This window comes from Egretta garzetta, unplaced genomic scaffold (genome assembly GCF_000687185.1).
Source record: "Egretta garzetta isolate BGI_Z169 unplaced genomic scaffold, ASM68718v1 scaffold210, whole genome shotgun sequence".
Classification (NCBI taxonomy): domain Eukaryota; kingdom Metazoa; phylum Chordata; class Aves; order Pelecaniformes; family Ardeidae; genus Egretta; species Egretta garzetta.
The window spans coordinates 788,632-812,087 of NW_009258218.1; the positions used below are offsets into that span (position 1 = coordinate 788,632).

The window sequence follows — 23,456 nt, forward strand, 5'->3', positions numbered from 1 at the left end:
TGTTCAGCCTGGAGAAGAGAAGGCTGCGGGGAGACCTGATTGCGGCCTTTCAGTACTTAAAGGGAGCCTATAGGAAAGATGGGGAAAATCTTTTTAGTAGGGCCAGCTGTGACAAGACAAGGGATAATGGTTTTAAACTAGAACAGGGTAGGTTTAGACTAGATATAAGGAAGAAGTTCTTTACAATGAGGGTGGTGAAACACTGGAACATGTTGCCCAGAGAGGTAGTGGAGGCCCCATCCCTGGAAGCATTCAAGGCCAGGTTGGACGGGGCTCTGAGCAACCTGATCTAGTTAGCGGTGTCCCTGCTCACTGCAGGGGGGTTGGACTAGATGACCTCTAGGGGTCCCTTCCAACCCAAAACATTCTATGATGCTATGATGATATTTTCTTCCCATTAAGGTACACTTAGACTGATCAAGTTGTCTCTTCACTGTCTTTCGCAAAAAAAAGCTCTTAAACCTTCTGAACCACTCTTGTCACACTTTTAGAACTTCCTTGAATCTTTCAACATCCTTTTTGAAATATGGATGCCATGGCTGGACAAATTTACCAAGACTTCATCCAGAGCATGCAATGTTTACTCAGTGTTCCCCTCAGAGGAAATTCAAAGATCATATTTGCCTTTCTTTATATTCAAGCGATTAATGAACGTGGCCAATTAGCGCATCTGAGTTGCTGCTTTGGGGTATGTAATCTTCTAATTCCCAGCCTTCATTTCTAGATATCTAACAGTGTTAAAACAGAAAACTCTTAATATTGGCCGATAAGGATAGCTATTACCACCCAAGAAATGAGACGAAAGGAAAGACTGAGGTTGATCCAGATAACATACTTGTTAATTAATTAATTTATTGAGATTTGTCCTTGCAATTTCGAGTATTTGGCATCTGAGAAGCCCTGCTAACCTTTCTGGCAGGCCAAAGTGTACACTGATTAATGACAGTGAATTTAATCTCAAAAAATACATACTGTGTCCTAGTATTGAGTTAATCACAGTGTTATTCAATCAGACAGAGTTTGTCTGAAACCATTTTTTGTATTCTGAAATTTTGTATTTTTCAGTCTGTTAATCTGAAACAATTTTCAGAGGTATTCTATAATCAGCCTGGTCCAGATCTTAGAGTACTGGAACGAAAAGAAAATGTGTGGGACTCTGTGTTCTGACAAGAAAGAATGGGAAGAGATACTAAGGGTTTACAGATGTGAAATGTGCTGATTTATCTAAATTAATTTAGACAAAATTGATGCACTCATTTGTGTGGTTGCTTTTAAAGTGGTTAAAGAGTGGTCAAAATTGATTTAGTTTAATTGGGTTAAGCTAAAACTGTTTTAGCCACTTTTAAACTGCTTCAATGTCCACACAAAGCAGTTGAACCTACTTAGCCAAATGGAATTAGAAACTGATTTTGTTAAGCAGGAACAATTGCTGTCACACAAAAGTGACAGATAAGTGACAGAGTTAAAAAGAGAGAGTGGTGAAGATGAGGTAATAATAAATGGGCATTATAGAATAAATGAATGAACCATGAAGAAGGGAAAAGAGCAAAGGGCTGAATACAAATGAAGATAGAATAGGTAGATATATGGATAAAATAGAAAAGAAGGCCGAACACACAGTGGGGAAAGAGCAGCGGTTTGGCTTTAAACTTCCTACAGAACAAAGAAGAACAGAAGTAGTAAAGACAAAATAAGGATTTTATAAATCATGCTTCTAAGAACAACCATCTATGTCTTGGTCTGGCAAAGCTGCTATTGATTTTTGCCTGAGCAGAGATTGAGCCTCTAATTTGGCTCTAAGAGTGGAAATTTGTTCATTCTTGCCATGTACCAACTCAATGAACTATTGTAAGAAAACATGCTTATTATGATCTTTTGCTAAGATGCCAGGTGGTAGCACTTAAAACCTCTTGCTATGGGAGTAGAAAGGGGATTTATTTTCATTATTCATGAGAGCCATTTTTAAGGGATAACTAGTAACATGAATGTAGTTGTGAATCAAGTGACATCAAGTGTACTTACTTCTGGGGTTACAAAACGAAATGGGGTGAGGTAGTCACATTTTTGACAATTGCTTATGAAATGCAGGTATACTGTGGCAACAATAATTACAACAACCCAAATCCATTAGCCCCATGGGTTTTTTTTATGTTTTGTTTGTATACATACACTATAGTTTTGCCATATAGGCAAAACTGACATCTAATATTGTGCACACAAGATTAAGTGCTGCTTTGCATTGTAATCTTCATTTTAAAATCTTATCTGACAATTCAGAAATATTGATCTTCCTGATTATCTGCTGTTCATGTTATTTTCTAGCATGGAGATTTTTTTTCCCCTGAAATGCTGGGAAAAAGAAAAGAAAAAAAAAATCAATCAAACAAAAAACCCCCCACAACACCATGAAAAGAATTTAGCAGTGGTAGCATGAAATTTTCAGAATTAAATGTTAAAATTAGATATATAAATCCGACCTGACTGAAGGGGCCCAGAGCTTTTCAGAAGTCCTGAAAAGGAAAATTTCCTCTTGAGACATTGGTAGCCTCTCTCATTCAAACAGATAAAGCCAGATTGAGTAACAAGTCTGAAAATAGGGTTTCGAAAAATACAAGCACAACCCATTTACTATCTCTTCATTTTATCTTCAAAAGCTGTCTAGCCTAGAAATTGAAAAATCCTAAATACAATATTCCTTCTTGTCTTGTCAATAAATATTTTAAGGAATTTATTTTCTTTAGATTTTTAAAACATTGTGAGAGTAGAAGGATTACATGGCTATATATTTTATAACAAAGTAAATACATTTTTAGGTCAAAATTTATAAGGCATTTTTTTTCACATATCTGGACTTGGGATAACTTGACTAAAGAAAGAACCGGATTAAACCATATGTCAGTTAAGCTACAAACACAGAGAAAAAAGATGTAATGAAGAAAAAGAATCAGTGATGCTGTGACTGTGCACCCCTAAGCCATCTCTGACCTGACCTGGTATGCAGACACAGAACAGTATTACATGAAGAAGGCTGCTCTGATTCTGGGCTCATGCTCAGAGGGCATGATGCATATCTTTACCCATGTAATGGAAAATCCACAGAACAGATTACTTGCAGATGACTGAAAGTAAAAGAATAACATCACTATTTTATTTGTACTTAATAGTACAAATTCAAAGCACGCAAAGAAAGTTATGGCAGAAAAATAATTTTATTTCACACATGGGAGCGCACTTAAGAGCTCAAGATGAAAGTACTCTGGAGGCAGCATTCCCTTCTAGATAAAATTTGTCTAAAACTCAGCGGATCTGATTCTGTTCCCAGTTCTACCCATGGCTTCCTGAATGGCCTCTTAAAAATCATTCTAGCTATGAATAAAACAGAGATAATGAAATCTGCCTCTTTTCCCAGTGCTCTGATCTTGGGAATTTGCTGAAAAGTAGTAGTAAGTGCTATTGTCTGTAGTGTCTAGAAGCGATCAGGCAAGCGACCTCCTCATTTTCCCTCTCCGCCACTGGTGCCACAATGCTTGTAACCAGACTCAGGCTTCAATATTGTCACTGGTTCAGATCACCAAGGATGTTATTTGGTGCCTATTCTCTATACCTAAAAACAGCTTAAGTAAGAGAGAGATATTCTACCAGTCAAACTTTATTCTCTGTTGAAGCAGAGATGAAATAGCAGTTCATACGTCTTTCCTCCTTTTCTCTTCAAGTAGTGAAGAAATTCATGTGATGTGCTGATTTTTAAACGCTTTTTCCCCTCTGAAGCCACAACAAAACATTACAGACTGTAATTTCAACATGTAAAACAAAGCATTTCCTAACAGACACCATTAGTAAAAACAAAGGTCTGAAAACAGGAATTTTAAGGATCTGTGTCTACTTGTCCACACATTTCTCTCCAGTTTAAACATTAAGGAGATCGTATGTCTAACAAAGGAGAAAATTTCAATATCTTTTTCCATGCGTTTTTGTCTGGGTGATGGATTAAGTTACATTGCAAGATTCAGCTTCAAACATTAACTCACACAATTAGCCAGACATAATTAGATAGTCAAGTGAGACAGTATTAGTCGTCATTCACTGAGCTTTTTCATCTTATGACCTGTACAGATTTCCATAAGGTGAAGGCCAAAATGGACTACAGCATTTTTATTTGACTAGCATTTATGAATTCATGTATCATTATATAAATATTACCTTTGATTGAGATCTCATTAAAGGTCTCTCTGTCTCATATCAAAATGTCAATAACACTCCTAAGAAGAGAAATGTCATTTAACTAAGGCTGTGCTTATTAATCTAATAACTTCAAAAATGATCATAGAAAATTACTTTTTTCTCATTAGACCCCCATTGTTTAGGTTTTTTCCTTCAAAAAATGCTGAACTTTCTTCGGAGATATTTTGGAATGAAAGCAGAAAATGCTAAGTATTTGAACTGATAGTTATCTTCCTGAACTGAAGAACTATCAAAGAACCCTCCTGCCACTGTGTTTCTTTTTGGCTTAACACAGCATTTTTTCTAGTTGTTAGCAGGGCCTTTCCCCCTCTCAATCTCCTAACATACTCATAACCTATTCAGCCTAAGTGGCAGAACAAAAGAAATACAATCACCATAGCAAAACGCTCATTGAAATCAAGAGAGGCAAGTAGAAACCTAGAATCCAAAGACAAATTATTTTTAATATTACCCAACTTACTTCCCTGAAGGCTATTCAACCACTGTTGTTTGGGAAGTAAGGATGCTTCCTTCCCTGTAACCCTAGTGGAAGTGAATGTGGTTGGATATTTCAGGCAGGTGGTATATCAGCTGGATGTGTCAGGTGACCACCTTTCCAAAAAGGGAAACATGTCAATGAACATCTGACATCATGCCCTTGACATCGAGCTTGCCTAAGATGGAAGGAATGGCAGAAGGAGTTCTCTTAGTCACCAACTACGTGTTTTTACAGATGCAAAGCAGCAGACCTTTTTTTCTAGTACTCTCTAAGGATATCAAAATGCTGCAGCAATCTAGACAAGCCCTGTAGGGGTCAGAATTGACTTCCCAGGCTGTGTGTTTTACCGATTTTCTTTTTTACCCTTCGACCAAGACTGGCAAGGCTGGATCTACATAATCTGTTCTATCTTGCTATTCTTAAGTATGAGTTATTTTGCCAGGCAACACCAGGACTTCTGCTATTTATTTTCTTTAGCACTCTGGATTACCTGATTTGTTTGAGAGCCAAGGGTACACCTAAGAAAGAATTAATTCCGTAACATGCAATACACATAGATTAATTACTTGTAAAATGTGGGACAAATGTGGCAAAGAATTTTTAGGGTAATAGCTCTAGAGAGCAACTGTAAACAACTAATAATACGATCAGCTTTGAAGTGAACAGTGCCAATTGATGCTTAGTTACTCATATCATGAGTTATAAAGTATAACATTATGAGTTACAGAGTCTAGGGAAAACGAAAAGATGAAAAGCGAGAGCAGAAAAGTAAGGAGAGCGTATGGGAATGCCCTGGAGAATCCAACAGCTGAGGAGCTGTTCCTTCATCACTGCAGGGACTGGAATGGCTGCATGAACAGTCTTTCCACTGCGGCAGTACTGCACGTAATGCCAAGGACAGCCCTCTGGGCAGGAACCTCATTACCAGGATTACATTTCCACAGCCTGCCATGGAAAGGGTGCCCTGTCTACATTTACATGTTTATTGAAGAGTGTGTATGTGGCTTGGTGGTGCTAAACTAAGGTGCAGGTGCAAGCGGGTGCATAGTCTACCATAGTGCACTGTGTAATATATGTTGATGTATTTGCAGGGTTCTTGACGGGAGCATCCTCTATGGTGAGACTGCCTAGGAGGATGTACTGGAAAGCACTGACTGAAGTGTGTGGTCCTACGACTTTTACTCTGATGTGCCATGTTAGCTCATTCAGCCCTGGCGACACCACCAGTAGTTATATAAAATGACAGCACGAGGATAACTATTTTGACCCATTCTTTGGCGTGTTATAAGCCTAAGTACTCTTGGGATTGTCACAGAAACAAAGAACATGCTATGTTTTACTCTCAGAACTCCAATTTAAATGAAGAAACTGTAAAATCACAAACAGTGAATAGAGAGTTCCTTGGCTATGTGTCTGTAGAGGCTCTTTAGTACAAATTGTTCCAGTAAGGACATGGAATAACTTATGTTCAGTAATTTGCCTCTAGTTCCACCTGGTTTGGATGGTAACATAAGACTAAGTGTTTCTTGGCTACATCCACCCACTTTCAGTTTAGTTAAATCATGTTCCTTTTGGGACTTTGCCATAAAAATGTAGAAAACATGCAGATCTGGAGATATAAAGAGTATTTTTGTACCACTGGAATCTCAATTAAGCTATCAACTCTCTAGATATGTAAATAATGCTAAATGGCAGAAAACTCCAGGTCTTTCAGATTTTTAGGTATTTTCCCCATAAAATTTCCCCCCCTGTATAACATACACCATAAAATCACATAATTTAAATGGCTGATATACCATTGTTATTTTTATACATTTTGTAATATGAAGTCTTGTCAAAAATATACAATTCTCTCACAACTAAGAACTTCTTCCTAAATAGTGTTTGCTGGATTTTTTGAAGAATGTCTCTGCTAGCTGGGCTCAAGATTGAGCAGAGACATGTATGTACATAAGATTGTATGGCAGATGTCAAAACAAAAAATTCATGTTCCTGTGCAACATCCAATTCACACACTGGATTTCTCTTCTAAATTTGCAGAAGTGCCCACTTTAAATCTCAGAATTCTATGTTTATTTCTCCTATTTATTCCTATGTCTGTGGCCAGAATGCCTTTCTTACTCTTTTTTGATTTATCTTTCTCCCTCATATCATCGAGAACACAACAGCTATGACTACGTAATAGATGCTAAAATGGCATCATACCGTATTCATCACGTACCCAAAGGATCAATACCCCAATGAATTTTCTAGTTTTAACAGCAATTTTGAACATAGTCAACAGGTGGACTGTTCTTCTGAACTAAGCCAGAGAAAGGCAGAGAAAAAATATTCCAATGGCTATTACACTGTTCATTTTCTAACCACTAATTCTGAGCAATTAATTAATTAAAGAATTTGTTCTTAAATGTATATAATTACATATCTATAAATTTATTTTGATATAAAATGCATATAAAGTGGATCTCCCTCTTTGTTACCTGTAATAGATTGTTTTTTATACTGTGTTCTCAGAAATAACTGTACTTCATGTCCTCAATGAGCACTTGAGTCAGCATGATCATCATTTCTTTGGTCACTCTCAGCTACAGACAGGCAATCTGAAAAGACTCAGTAGGGCTCTGGTAGACCTGCGAAAGTAAAGCTCTGAAACAGGATCTCTAATGGCATGGGGAAAAGGTAAATGATGTCAGGGGGAAGTTGGTGAAGTAACTAGTTCACATAAACTTGTTTACATGTATCAGGATTAACTCTTACATGAAAACAGAATGATTACCATTTAAATCTGAGCTATTTTTCACAAAGTTTTACATGTGTACACGGAGACACATTTTGTAGCTTAGCCAGGTTAAGGTATCAGTGTACACACAGCCCACCTGATATTCTGTACAGCTTGCATGTTTTGTAAACACCTTTTCCAGATGCAACTTACCACCATTGCTAGCCTCACGTCTTCAAAATCTCTACCTTTTTTCTTCAAGTCTTTTTCTCAGTTCTCTAAGCTTCCTCCGACTTCAAACTCATCATCGAATCTTATGACCAACCTTAAATCTTACTCCCCTTACTCTTGACTTCAATATAAAGTACTGTTGGCTTCCGCCTTTCCTCCATACATTCCTGTCATCACTAACAAGCTGAAATAAGAAACCAAAACGAGGACTAGAATTTCAATTTCATTTGAATATAGATGCTTCTCAGTCTGTGTGCAAAAAAGCCACATCACATTTTCCTGATATCCTTGACATTTCTTTTAAGAACAACTAAGAACAACAGCATTAACAAGATGAACATACATCACAATTATGTTATGATAATATGAATGAAATACTATAATGAACTCTTAATAATTACTTAGTATATTACAAATTTCATATGGAGAAAATAATAACTTACATATATAATGAATAATATTTACTAGGACTAATACAGTTGTAAGTTAATTACACACTGTGTAGCTGATTTAGTTGCATTTAGCTAAGGAGCTGTTCGAGCTCATTGCAGATTAATTATGTCTTTAGGCATATACTCTCATTTATAACTGTCACTTGCAACAGTGGCTGTGGCTAGGTTGCTTTGTAGGCCCTTCCTTTCCGAAAACAAATGCAATCCCCCCCCCCCCCCCCCCCCCCCAAAATGACAAAACAAACAAAACCCTCCAGCAAAATCCTTGAACATATAAAACTCAAAATCTCTAGTAGCTAAGGTAAGCAAAGACAAAACACTACAGGACTGCAGGTTTCATTTTACTGCACTTCTGCCCACAACATATCCTTTATAGTATCTGCTTAGTAAAGTGCCTCATTGCATTATATTTAATATAACTAGCCTTCTCAATCATGAAACTTAACATACATCTTTCCAATTCTATACATTGTTCTGTTTTCCAAATCCTTTACAAATTCAAGAGAAGGATTTAGGCAATGGCTAAAGACTCTCCCAATGATTCTTCTTAAAATTTTTTACTGACTATAGGAAACAAGTCACTTTCTAGCCTTTGATTTCACACCGTAAGAATAATTTTACGTGACAGGAATGGGTAATAAGTGATAGCAAGTGCATAAGCTACCCATAAATCTAAAACAAGGGAGTCTTTGTTCCAGGTATTCAGCATTGTTCTAATTTCATCATGAAAAGTTAAATGAAAGAGAGTCTCAAATACCTAAAATGCCGAAAGAAAAAAAAAAAAAATCTGCATGGGAAAATAGGAGGGGAGGAAGGAAACTCAAAGTTAGACACACTATACTCCTATATGACTTTTTCAGGTTTATTACGAAACTGTTGGAGCAGCAATGAAATTTTAAAGCACATCTCTTAAACATCCCCACTTCCTGTGATTCTGTTTGAAGTGAAGACTGGTGCATCTCAGCCAGATACCTTTGGGCAGAAACAGGTTTAGATTGTAATATGGGGACACACAGGCCAAACCAATGACCGGTCTTTTAGGTCACTTTAGGACAAGCATGTGTCAGGAGAGTTCATCGCAGGGGAACAGACTATATCCAGTTTGACTTAAGACTCCCAAACTGCATGTTTTGTAGACAGAAGGGACTCAGCATCAGTTGCTACACTCCTACTGAGCCAAATTACTTGCTAATGTAAATATAGCCCACAGAACTGTATTTTCACTCAACCTGACAAAAACCTACAGTGAATTCAGCACAGTCCTCAGTATTCTTGCTGTGCTATAAGGGAAATTACACACGTAATTCTCAATCTATCTATATGATATACATACATATTTTCAGGACGTTCCAGCACAGACTGGCATGCATTCACAATTTAGCATTACAATTAATATAAATAAATAAATAACCAAACAAACAGTAGGGATAATCTAAATTCTTTGAACTTCTTTATACTTACATAAAACACAAGAAACAGTACTTCAGGAAACTATCAGTTTTTGTAATAGTAAGATTCATTAAGTAGTTGAGTAAGCTATGAATCTTCAGTTCTCTGCAAGAATGTGCCTTCACACATTCAGGTCTCTTGCTAGGGTACCCTGATACACCTTATGAATGGTAGGAGGTTACGATGGCAAGAGGGATTGACAAGGTAAAATAAATCCACAGCGCTAGAAGGAAAGTAGCTAGCAGGAAACACCAACAGCAGTGTTGCAATATAGATATTGCCAACTCTAAGGCTTAGTATTTCTAGCTATGGAATTCACATTCTCCATGTCTAGGGAAATATCATCGCACAGCAGCAAGGGGAAACCTTCAGAGACGCTCCTATTGCTCCTTATCTATGAATTATTCTACAGATCCAGCTTTTCAAGGCATGTGGTATGTGTTCATGGCTTTCTGCCATATGAAAAAAATAACCACCTGCAACAAAAAACCTGCATCACCCCTATTTGCCATATATTATATCCAAAATTCCTACAAAAGAATTTCAGCGGCAACAAAAGATGAAAAGAGTAAAGATGGTTCAAACATGCAAACAGCAAAAGCCTGTAAGAATAAGTAATTTTTGTAAAAGATCAGCAATGTTTGGAGGTAAAACGAGGTAACTATAAATTGAACTACCAATAACTTCTGAATGGGATAGTATTTCAAATCTGGGTTTGAAGCTGTTCTGAATACGCTCCTTCTGAAAGACAGCAGAATTTTCTCCACAGATAGAGCGATCACTTCTACAAATTTGGCTACAAGACTGAGGCTATGATGTACCCAATATTGATATGGATCTTTTACAATTATATTTACATTCACACATAGATGAATTGTTCATTCTCTTAACCCTTTTTGCAGAAAAAAATGTTATTTGGATTACAGAGCAATAATATTGTTTATTATGAAAAGTTCTCTCACTGGCACAGAAATAATGCAATATATCACAGCATTCCATTAGCACATTCAAAGTGATGATTAGGATTCACAAAATCACTTAAGCATGTGCTCATATTCACATTAGTTCAGCAAACCAATAAACGTGATTTTTAGTGATGTATACCCACAAATCTCACCCAAATAATTAACTAGCTTACACCAAATGCCCAGAATTCAACATGTGCATTTGTCCAGTCATATTAATGAAACTGCAGAAGATGGCTAAAAAATTAACCAAGTATTCAACTGCTTCGCTAGATCAGGAGAGTTTAAACACATACTCAAATATCACACTGAATTAGTGTTAGGATGTGCATGTGCTTAAATTCTGCATTGAATGAGGGCCTAAATAGCAAATGCCCTTATGATTTTTTCCTATGAAAAAAAAAAAAATTCCCTCTAACCACTATGAACAGCAAAATGCTGTGAGGCTTTGAAATTTCAAAATACATGGCTGCCACAAAAATAGAATTAATTCCCTTTTGTATATAACAAACTCTTTTTATTGTAGAAATAGATGTACCCTAAAATAACAGATGATGGGATGATGGGATCACATTGTCAGTTAGAGGAACAACCCTACTTAGAATCTGGTATTCGTGACTAAAAATTCTGGTAGCCAAAGATTCTATTGATTCTAATGAAATGTTTTTTCATGAGAAAAGCCAAAAATATGGCTCCTACGTCAGACTTTTCTTACAGGGTTTTTTTGCAGTTTTGCAAAAAAAAGAAGAATTAAAGAGATGTAATGGAAGTGGAAGTTGATGACTTAGAGTATAGTGATAGGGAAGCAGACCCATAACAAGTTCAAATTTATGATTATGAGAATTAAGCAGTCATATTTTTCCCCACTGGCAGAATAAGAGCCTCTTAGTGACTGGTTAAGGCTGAAGGATACTAAATCATGACCATGCAAATATCTATTTGATAGTGCATTTGGATAGTAACATATTAGGTGTCATAAAAGTACACTTGTCTTTGTCGCAGACCTTTACTACTTTGTGATGATAATTTTGCAGAGAACACATCCTGACTGTGGTACTACTTACTAGTATTAAAGAAGTTTCCCCTCTACCTGATAACTGATTTTTTTTTTAACCCAGCAAATAATACTGACTTGTTTCTCAAAGAACTTACAGAACATTTCCAGGCACATTCAGATACCTTTATTGCCTTAACTAAATACACTTGCAAAAAATGTTGTTGTTGTAGATCATCCAAGTGAGAGTATCACCATATTGCTATGAAATCAATTATCACATGTTGTAAAGGCTGAATGAAAGACTGAGGTGCTCTACTTGTGTAAGTTGTTTTGGCATAAAAATTCTGTATCTATTGATGTTAGAAAAAAAGTCATTCATAGTAGTGGCAGTTTGTGAATTGCCATGTACAAGTTAATCAAATGGACAAAAACAACAGATGGAACAGGAAGCTGGGTATCACAGTTCTCTTCCAGGTTACTGTTTTAATTATTGTCCTAGAGCATTCCACTCTTTTTTCCCCTCCAATATGTTTTTGTGTATACGTTTGCACATGCATTCAAAGTTTCAGCTGAAGGGATGTTGGAAGATTCTTACTTAAATCCTGTCTCAGTAAGTAGACAGATAAGATGTTTTCCACATCTTAAGCATCTTGTGCAAATGAAATAATCTGAGGAAGATTAGCTATAGCTTTAAGATTCCTAAGGAGCTTGATTCTGTTGATGATGACTCTTTAGGGTATGCATGCAGAAGAGCACCAATAGCAAAGATCCCAAGTAGGCTCAAACGTAAAGCCCACACTCAGCTGATCAGCCTAGACAAGGGAGAAGCAATTCTGGATCTACAAAGAATGTAAGCCTCTAAGGGACTCTACTGTTATCCTAAGAGACAGCACCCCTTGCAGTCCTTCTGGCCAGATCATTAGGAAAACCAGCTAAGCGTGAATAGAGAGGATATGTGTGTTCTTTACATATATAACAGCTACATAACTTGGTCAAAGATAGGAGGTAGTTTAGAAATTGAATGGAATCTGGCCCAAGAGGAACAAAAATTGAGATGAAAATCAGAGCTACCTAACCAGTCATTTGTACAGAACATTTCTATTTAAACACAAGGATATACAATGGTTGCTAGTATAATCTTAACAGCTGCTATCTGTAAATATCGATCGTTACTATAGCATTTGCTTTACTCTTACGCCTTGAATACTGCACTGACACCAATGAGAACTGCTTTCATTTTAGAACGGTATCTACTGTTTTAACATAGGGAAGGTTGCATTGTGCCACACTTTAGCTAGTATCATTTGCCCTAAAATCTCTCTCGGTAATATTTCTTTCTAAACAAACTTGTAGTAAAAGACAATACAGATGTTTGAAAGTTCAATTTCTTAAGCTCCGACACTCTAATTACAGAGCTGCAAGGGGCTTAGTAGCATATGTTCCGTAATACCCTATGCAGTTACAAAAATTCAAATGCTAATTAAACTGTTTTGAATAGTTTCTCTCTTATTAACATCAAATAAATTTATGATTTATTTAAAAAGTAAAAAAAATGAAAGGAAACAAAAGAAGAAAACATTCATGGTAAAAGATTTTCAGTACCGGTTCATGATGACCTAATTTTGGCTCCATAAAGGTTAAACTCTAAACTAATTCAGTGGCAGAACAGTAAATTCAAAATTAGGCTTGCTTCTGGAAAACCTACTTTAGGACTCTCATCTTAACAGCAATGCAAACCTACTAATAATTTCTTTCAGCATTACCCACAAAATGGAAAGCGATACAAAGTGCTATGAGTAACTATAAAGAAAGTTAATGGGAGAGATGAATTGTTTGGTTCAAACATTTTTAGCCTTTCTGAGGTCAGTCATTACCTGAGTGTAATTAATTTTTTAAAAAATATTTTTAAATTGTTTGCATAATAAATCTAAAAAATCAGGGTCCAACAAAGTTGGCTGCTGAAGAATGATGCTTGGTACTCAGCCCACTACCTTTGTGCCTTTGGTTTGGCCTACAGCTATTTGCTCCAGTCAAGGATGTTACCATGAGCCTCTGCATCCAAGCAGGAGTGAGTTACAAAAAATGATTTTAAAAAGATTGTGAGTGAATTTCCTGTCCTTTTTGAGTGAATGGACTTTGCCTAGCTCATATTAGTTCTGCGCTTTTAATCAACTAATTCAAAACCTAAACCTCCATGGTAATTTTGCCTACACAACTCTGCCTGCATCCTGCATGTCTGTGGCTTGTTTCTAGAACTCCTGTGGTTCTCCTGTCCCTCCTAAGTATTAGTGGAAAGCCCAGGTAGAGACAAACACCAAGTCATTTCTCCTGAGTATCCACTCTGAAGAGAAAGCACAAGACTAAGTAGCAGAGGTTCCTTGCGCTCTCTCCCATTTTTCCTATCCCTAAGTATACAATAAGATGGCTTCTCCCCCTTCCACATGCTCTAAGCATTTACTGAAAGTCGATGTTTCTAAAGTTTAATCTCAACTGAACATTTAATAAGGCATTCTTTGAGAAAGCTTTTATCTAAATACCCATTTTGTCTCACTTTGAGACAATCATTTGAGAAAGACTAAAAACAAGCACTGTATATTTAACATTCTTTAGTAAGTTCCCCAGAAAAGATGCATAGCCTTGACAGTCACTCAATTTTAATTTATTATTATCTAACTAAAATTGCTTGACAACTAAGCTGCTTTTCAGTAAGCTTAAAAGGATTGTTTCTTCACATCCTAGCATTATGAAAAATTTTTGACCGTGCCGTTATGTGGTTTGACGATGGTGCAGATGCAAGACCTTCCCAAGGTGACAGACTGTTCTGAAGTTGGTTTTTTGTGTTTCTTGGGTTTACGCAAGAGTTTGCCTTACCGTCTGTTGGTCATTCATCTTCCATGTCCTACTACTCAGGTCTCACTCAAATGAGTATTTTACCATCTTTCATGCTTATATGTTTTGTGTCTACTCTGATTGGATACATTTATTGTGAGAATTTCATGGAATATATGCCCATTCACTGGTACATTTTGTAATTAACAATGTGGATCTATGCTTTGTTGAGACTGCATGACTGGTTGGTGAAAATTGTTTGATCCTGGCAAGATCAGAGATTAGACTTGCGCGCAATTGTTTCAAAAACAGCGTTTAGTTTTGGGGGTATCTGTATCCACTTTTTTTTCCTCTTTTTTTTGCCATTTAGAGTCATGAGTATACAGGGGTTTAGTTTGGGCCTTTTTTTTTCATTGGCTGGTTGATTTTTTGGGGGTTTTTTTGGGTTTTTTTTTTGTTTGTTTGTTTGTTTTTTGGGGGGTTGAGGGGGGTGTGGTTCAAATACTGAACTGAAGAGTTCTTACTGAATTTTGTGAAAATATTCCTCTATGCTAAGGTATCACGCTATATAATTGATTAGTGACGTTTTTTTTTTAACACAGGCCTGGGATACAGACATGGAAAATAGCTAGGATAAAATAAAACAGATGTGCAGGCCTATTACAGTACACAAGCTTATCTCAAGTCACTGTCTGCATATACATGTTGACCCACCATTAATGGTAAGCAGCTGAGTGCTTGAGGAAAGTAGCATAAGTTACGTTGTTTTATCCACAGGGAAAAGGCTAACCATGACAAATACTACGCGCAAGCTGACATACTCTGTCTACACACACACTCCCTCTAAGTACATTGTTTATAACTTCAGCAAGTTAGCTAAATGAGGTGTCATGACTGAAATTCCATTACTGCAGCAATTGCAGAAATGCATTGCAAGCCCACTCTCTAGAATACAGTCTGGAATAACACACCAATACTAACATCATTGAACTCTGTCTTTGATGATCACTGTCATTAGTATCAACCTAGTGCATGAAGGTATGACTATTAGAGCAGGTTGTGTAGATTATGAGGAACTTTTTATTTTCTCAAAAATATGTCAGTAATTTTACTTGCCACTGTCTGATAGTTGTCCTGATGTTCCTTGCCTCTATCATGCCTGCTTATCTGTCCTTTAATATTACCAGTTATGTTTGTCCAGCTCACTGAATCTACAACTTTCCAAGACAACCTTCCATTTTCAGATGGTGCTACTATATTCTCGAGGGAGGATTTTTTTGTTTTGTTTTTTAAAGCAAGTATGATTTGACTGCCTTAATACACATTTTTCTTGGATATTTAGCTTGTTTCATTCACTCCAGTATTATTGGGAAGCAGATGGAACTTCTCCCCTGGTATGTTGCCATCTTGACAGAATGATGGATGTGAGCACTTGAAAAATCTTTATCTTATTCTACATTGCTCTTAGATGTTTTCTAGCTCCTGCTTTGAAACTGACCCACAGCTTGGCTTACGCTTTGTATGGTTCTTCCGCGCTTTGTGCTTACATCAAGTTGAACATTGCACATACTCATTCAGCTACTACAGCTCACTATTTCTTAGTTTCTTCCCTGTACTTATACATAGTATAGTACATATACTTACATACATATCAGAGCTCTGAGACTGCTGTAGAAAAAATGTCTTTTTTGGCTTGACCATATCAACCAAACTTTTCACGTACACATGCTATTGTAAAACATTCCTTTTTAACTCAGTGCATCGTTTTACTTCCAATGGGTAAATTGCCTACTGATTGCTGCCTATGATAAACAAACTAGATTTGTAGATGAGGAAGGAGCAATGGATGTCATGCTCAATTTCAGTGAGGTTTTGAACACTGTCTACCCCAGCATTCTTGTATCAGATTTGGGATATTATGGTCTTGATTGCTGGAAAATAGGTTAAAAAAAAAAAAAAAAAAAGACTGACTGGATGACCTGCCTAACAAGCTTCAGAGAGATCTAATAGCAGCCTGCAAGTACCTGAGAGGAAGTTATCAAGATGGCAAAACCAGGCTCTTCACAGTGGCACATAATAGGAGCATGAGAGACAAAGAATGTAAGTTGATACAAGACAGATTCAAACGAGATATAAGGAAAAACATCTTCATCATAAGCACATTCAAGCACCAGAGCACGTTGCCCAGAGAGATTGTGCCATCTCCATCATTGGAGGTTTTTAAAACCCAACTGGATAAAGCCCTGAGCAATGTGATCTGCTCTCGTAGCTGATCCTACTTAGAAGATTGGACTAATGACCTCCTGCAATCTCTTCCAACCTGAATTCTGGTCCTAAAGCACTGAGAACCCCATGTCAAGTACAATTTTATTGACTTTTACTCTCCTGGCCTTTCTAAGTGTACATCGAGATTGTTTGTTGTCAAATAAAATTTCCGCCATACCATTACAAAATTCATACAGCAGGTTCTATTCATATCAGATTAGAGACTGTGCTTATTACTTGGCATGAATCTATGAGGCAATGTGCAATAAGTTGTTGGTTACCACTAGTTTTTGCAGTGCGTCGGAGAAACAGTAAAAATGAAAAGAGGGTTTAATTCAATTAAGTGTAAGTTTCTGCATGTAGGCAGGAAGAAACACCTATGAAAAACCCAAATGAGATATGAAGTAGTGGTTCTTCAGAATAGTATCTGAAATCAACTATGACTCACAAGTCAAATATGAATAAAGAAATTCATGCCAATATTAAGAAGGCTAATTTTTCTTAATAAAGATATCCTCTGCAAGACATGAGTTAATTCCTTTTTTCCACTCAGTGCTGATAAGACACCAACTGCAGCATTGTGCCTAATTGGAAACACTATGTTTCCAGAGAGATATGGGCCAAAGGGAGTAACTGGATTGAATTCTCATGTTTTCTTTGAACACAGATAAAAGCAACACATATGATCAGATGTCTAGAAAAGATTGTCTGTGAGGTTGAAGAAATTGGAAATAGAAAGGCTATAGAACACAAGACTAAGGGGTGATCTGACACACTTTCTGGTAGATAATAAGTAGTTTAACAGAGGAATGGAATAATTTTTTTTCTTTCTCCACTCTGCACAGGACAAAATAACCTGGATCCAGCCTGCACCAAGACTATTCAGGTTAGATATGACAAAGACATTGCAGAGTAAGGACAACAAAGTAATACAGTAGGTCATCACGGGCAAACTTCCTTTATTGGGAATTTCTGGAGACAAATTGGATAAACATCTGTCAGGAATTAGGCAAGTGTGTCACTGATGCTATCTTAGGGAGAGGAATTGATAGATGACTCAATTTTCTGTGGTTCTACGAATAACACCATCTATGATATCAATCCTTTTGGTTTCTCTTAATATAACCTTGTAGGTGGCACTAGTGTTTTTTTGCTATAGGCTTCAGTCCAGTTATGTTCTTGGGTATCAGTAGCTATGCAGTGGTGTGCAACATGGTAGACCGTTGCTTTCCCAATTCAGTACTTGGTAAAGTTTGTATTGGGCACCAAGTACTGAAAACAATTTTGCTTTTATGAAATTAGGTTTACTTTAGTTGCAACCAAGTTTGAGTATTTTATTTACATAGACAAACATTTTGCCTGGCTTTTCAAGAGTTATTAAGAGTTATTAGGAATGCTACCTAATATATGAATTACACATTTTAGCAAGTCTAAAATCCAATTTCAGATTTTCTCCATTTGCTTTGTCTTATTCAAACCAATGAAATTGAGTAGCAGGCATTTTATCTACTTCCACATATGACAAACTTGGCAGATCTTACTCCTTCAAAAATGCAATGTTACCATTTTAGAAGCTTTTCTCAATGCAACTTATTGTATTGTCCATTGCTGGTACAATTTTCTGGTGCTTACATTTCTATTATGTGAAGAATCGTAAGTTTTGTGTTATTAAATTAATGAGTTCAAAGTTTTTAACTGAAAATTGAGTCTTCTGTCCAAGGAGCCTAGTGTATAGAGCCTGCTATGTACCTGTAGTATTCTACAAGTAACTTACATTATCCTCAATAGTATTATGATCTTGCCACTGTATAATTTCAGTTACTTTCAGTAACTTTTTTTGTGAATGCAATTCTGTTTTCTTCCCTTGAAAAATGCTAAAGGATTCTTTGAAGCCTAGCACATTCACAGATGTCCCAGTATCTACTTGGCATTCAATTTCCTGTTTCTGTGCTGTGTCTTTACATGTGGTGGTACTCTACATTTTAGAAACCATTTAAATTGCACTGTATTAATATATAGGTGTAAAATCTCATCCCTCCTCTTTCTCACTTCTTGCTTGCTTCCTTAGTATCACACATTTATTTTCTTTCTTCATCTGTGAGCTTTAGCATCAACATTCCCCTTTGACAAAGTCACTGAACATGTCCCCCCTTGCTGGGAATTTTCTTTTATCATGGTATTTTTCTCCTGTAACAAAACATTTTCCTTTGCACTCTCTCTCCTATTTATGAACTTAATTTTGTATTGGCTTTGGTGCATATACTTTGCATTTATGTACTTATATATACTAATTTCTGTTATTTCTGTTTCATCTAGTTGTTCTCTGCACTTGCTTTGAACAAAGGCTAAAATCCAAACTATACAAGCCAAAAACCTCAACAATATTTTCTTATTACTTAAATATCTTAACCTTGGGGAGACCTGATGTTTTTTTCAGCATTTAGGACTACAAACACTACAGGAAGCCAAGGAATGTTTTTAAGGAATAGACTGTCTCTGCATGTTGGTGAGAGACACTATACCAAAATTACAGAACTACAATTAATGTGTAAAAATTTCATCAACCACTTACAGTTGGGGCAGAAAATTGTTAATGCTGTAGCACAGCGATCAAATAAACTAAGCACACATCCTTATTTTCCTTGGGTTTACAATTTAAGTATGTAGTACTTCCTATCAGAACACTTTTCTGTAGCATTTTGAAATACTAGATTGCAGAATTAGATACCCTGTAAAAGTGGATTTTGATTTTTATAAAAAAATAATATACAGATTCATGTAATGTATGTGGAACAAGCTGATTTCAGAACAGCCAGTGCTAGCTATTGGAGGGCATGTTCCCAAGTTAATTAGACTTCATTTGTGTCTGAGTTAAAAATCTTATTGATGAACTATTCAATCTGTGAAATTTGGACCTCATCACAGTCCCCCTTCTGCTTGTGTTTGAAAGAATATCCAAAGCAAAAGGCTGAAGAGTCAGACCGGACATGCCTAATTCTCCTAATATACACTGTGTGGATAGCAGATATAATGGGAAACCATAGAGAAGCACAAGTCAGAGATGCAGTTCATAAGACACAAAGAGCTTCTTAAACCCCTTTTCCTCATAATTCATTCTAACTGTGAATATCCCCATAAGACAGAACCAAGAAGGTACTTGTGGGGGTTTTTAATATTGTATTATTTAAAACTGCCCTGAAGAAATAAAGAATGCCACTGTTCTTTTAAACAGTTCCGATTATGTGAATAATAAAGGAAAAGGTTACTTTGAGTTCTTATTAAGTGACTAGTTTTTCTCTGTATTTTTATAGGACCTTCATAATGACAATCTAAATTTAGTGCTATGGCTGCTCATAAACCATTAGGAACAACACAAATATCTTCTTTATAGATGGGAAGGTAGAAGGTCCTGAAAAATAATTCTGGTTTGAATGTGTGGAAGTAAATTTATGTAAATTGCTGTCAGTCATCTATGTATTCATTTCACTAGCAAAATAATATTATAAATGATCTGTAGCCAACAATTCTTCACCTGAAGACATGCAATGCAAATATTTATTCAAAACAGAAAAACAAAATCACTTAAGGGTAAGCATAAGTCTTACCACGCCAATAGAAAAGTAGTTATTGATGATGTTGTAAGGCACTGGGTCTCCTTTCTCATCTTTATCATTGGGTATTACTTCAAATTTCCACCTGTCCAGCAAAATCTCTGAGCTGTTCTCAATGTCTTTTAAGATCTTCATCAAATTCTCACCTTCATAACCTAGCAAAACATAAAAACGGTTATTTAATCAAACATAATAAAGTTTCATTCAATTTTCTTTCTTTCTCTAGTTGACTAGAAAAATGAGAACTATGCACGTAAGACCTGAAAAGAAGGACTGTGTTTGAGGTATTGACAATTTTCCAGCATCTGTCATTAAACGGAGTACAAATACGAAACTAATTTCTGCACTCAGCTAAATTAATGTAAACTTAGATTAATTCTACAGATTTGACAAATCATCAGATTTATACTGGAGATAGTAATCTGATCTTCAAAACTTGCCAATCCCATGAATTTTCCAAATTATTATAGCAGTTATCCAAAAAGCTAAGGTTATACGTTGCAAAATGTTCTTGCTATTAATCTTAATATTTAAATTCCTTTGATTTCAAAATTTATGGAAAAAGACATACAGTAGATTTGTCTGATTAAAGACTGACAAGATACTGAAAGTTTAAAACCTGTCTACTATTTTTTGTCATTTGTTTCAACGCGGTTTACCATAACAAATGCAAAATTTGATGACTTAGCAGCAGAATTAACATTTTTCCATCTTTTAACAATTTCTTCATGAGCCTCATCCTGCTCTGCAAAGAGGTCTTACTCACCAAGAAGCACTCACATGTCTTTAGGCAATTTACTAGTAATAGTAGTTCACCACACTGTATAATAAACTCTGTAGAAAACTTGTGTATACTCAGGAGTGTGTAAACAACATACAGTGTGTGTATGTGCATGCATAAAAAATGTTGGGATTTTACTAAGTGACATTATCAACTCTGAACACTATTCAGACTAAATGACTTTGTCATAGATAATTAAGAGCTGTGGATTCATTCCTTCTTCAAATCAGAAAAAAAAATTCATATTGCAATGAAAAGCAATATGTGCTTCCTGGGTCATTAACAGTTTTAGAAAGCAAAGCATTTCAAAGCCTCCCTGCTCAAAACCCATTTCTGATCTATATGGTTGTATAGTATGTTTTTGTTAGTTACTGTCAACCACCGCATAACAGCAGCATGCACAAATCCATTTGCCTGCATCCTCGAGATCACCCACCAGCAGTTTAGTTTCTGGAAGCCCTGTCTCCTCTCCCATCTATGAAGTTCCAGAAAATCTGTGTCATGGCATTGTCTACTACAAAGCAACTGGGCAAAGAATGATGAAAGCCAGAATGTTTTCATTCTGTCTTTTTCTACTTTAGTCCAGATGGAATCACGCAAAACTGAAGGTAAATTAATAGAAGTGAATGGACAGGTCCTAATGTAATCAAATGCTCTCATAGATGACCCTGCTTAGAACAGGAGATTGGACTAGCAACTTCCTGGGACTCCTTCCAACCTGAATTATTCTATGACTCGACTCTATGAACTGTTCAGAAAGTGAAGCAAGGCTGATTTGATTTGGTTTTGGGTTGTTTTTTCTTCTTTTCTTTCCTAAGACTATGTGAATAAACAATCATCAGTCATGACAGAGAAAATAAAGGAGGTCCTCAAACATTTTAAGAGAACATTAGAGTTAACAAAGAAGTTCTATAGCACTGAAACTGCTGAGAATTTCCTACAGACTATCTGGTAACAAGGCAGACATTTGGAAAGCAAACTTGCTATGACGAGATAGAATAAGGCAGAGAGATCTACAAAGGCTGAGAAGTTCCAAATAAACAGCCAAGTTCCAAATACACAACACCTCAACCAAAACGACAGAGACCTGAATTAGAACTGGCCGAGTGCCCATAAACTGACATGTTTTCACCAGGGCCTGAGTCTTGCCTAAGACTTTCTTCTTTGTGTCTCCTTCAAGTTATCCTGTAATGCAAATCCCAAATGAAAAAGAAGTTATTGGAGGAGCTGAGAGTAAGGCTCCATACATCCAGGAAAGGATGCAAAGGGTGTTAAAGGTTTGACTTCATGCATATTCTCCTTTCAGCATTCTTTGCCTCCTCATTTCCTGATAAATAGCACCACAGCATTTATTGCCTGGAATCGTCTGTAGGAGAAGAGAAGGGGAGTGGATCAAAGGCCAAGATGCATTTTTCATTTAGTATTTATGAATATTAAAAAAGATGAAACCACTCTGAACCCATTATTAGTTGTTTTCAGTAACCCTTTCAGAACAGCCCCAATTAAAATCCATTTAAGAATACTCTCTTTATAAGGTATTGATCAAAGAAATAACTGCAATACAGATGGTAAAAAGCCAACCAAATAGCCAAATACAACTCTCATTGCACCTTGGAGCCTTTTTGGTGTCAGCAGAAGCTACGAACAAGATATGAACAGTGATTATGACCTTTAATATCTATAAAATAGTTCATATTACATTTACAGACAGCTAATTCCAAAAAGAGGAAAGGTGATAATGGTTCTTTACATACATCATAAAAAAAAAATCCAAATGTTAAGAGTAGACTTTGATACAAAAGTTATCTTTTTTCCTTTTAAGTACATAATGCATTGTATTTTAATTTGTGTTTACCTCCTCCCCATCTCAGACACCTTGCTAAATCATTGCCAGTCCCAAGAGGCAGGATAGCAACTGGAGGATGCTTAATCAAGTTTGCTTTCTCTGTGAATAAAGAAGGAAAACGTAACTAAGGAAGAAAAAAAAAAAATCAATTGTATGGTACTGATACAGTAACTGTGCTAGGTTTTGTTCGTTTTGTTTGAAAGACTGATGCGTGTTTTGTGTATGAGATTATGCTGCCCATCAGGAATTAAACCTGCTATTCAAAATGAGCATTGATCTATCTGATCAAGTCTCTAAGTCAATTTTTTTTTTATTTAACAAGTAATATTTCGAAATGTATGAAGTTACAATGTCTTTTGACTCTTTACCAGTACTTTTCTAGCATTTCAAGCCAAAGGATCTCTGTTCAAAATCCAATGGGAATTTTCTTGTCAAGAAATACAGACTTTCTGAAAGCTGGAATTGGGGCAGATATCCCCCAGATATAATATTTCAGATATATAATTTGTCAAATTCCCCATTTAACTGGAATGAGTAGCATGTCTAGTTTAAAAGTTATATTTGAATAGTTATCAACTATTTTGTTTATAG

At 36.2% G+C, this 23,456-nt stretch overlaps 1 protein-coding gene across 7 annotated transcripts in view; it reads right to left on the minus strand.

Moving 5' to 3' along the window:
* Window positions 1–23,456, minus strand: part of LOC104135121 (diacylglycerol kinase beta) — a 324,024-nt gene that overhangs the window by 179,566 nt on the left and 121,002 nt on the right. For all 7 annotated transcript variants that reach the window (XM_035903305.1, XM_035903197.1, XM_035903424.1 and 4 more), the window contains 2 exons: window positions 22,875–22,964; window positions 20,233–20,393 (listed from right to left, as the gene is read on the minus strand). In XM_035903305.1, coding sequence (XP_035759198.1) covers window positions 20,233–20,393; window positions 22,875–22,964 — 251 coding nt within the window. The remainder of the gene's footprint in view (window positions 1–20,232; window positions 20,394–22,874; window positions 22,965–23,456) is intronic.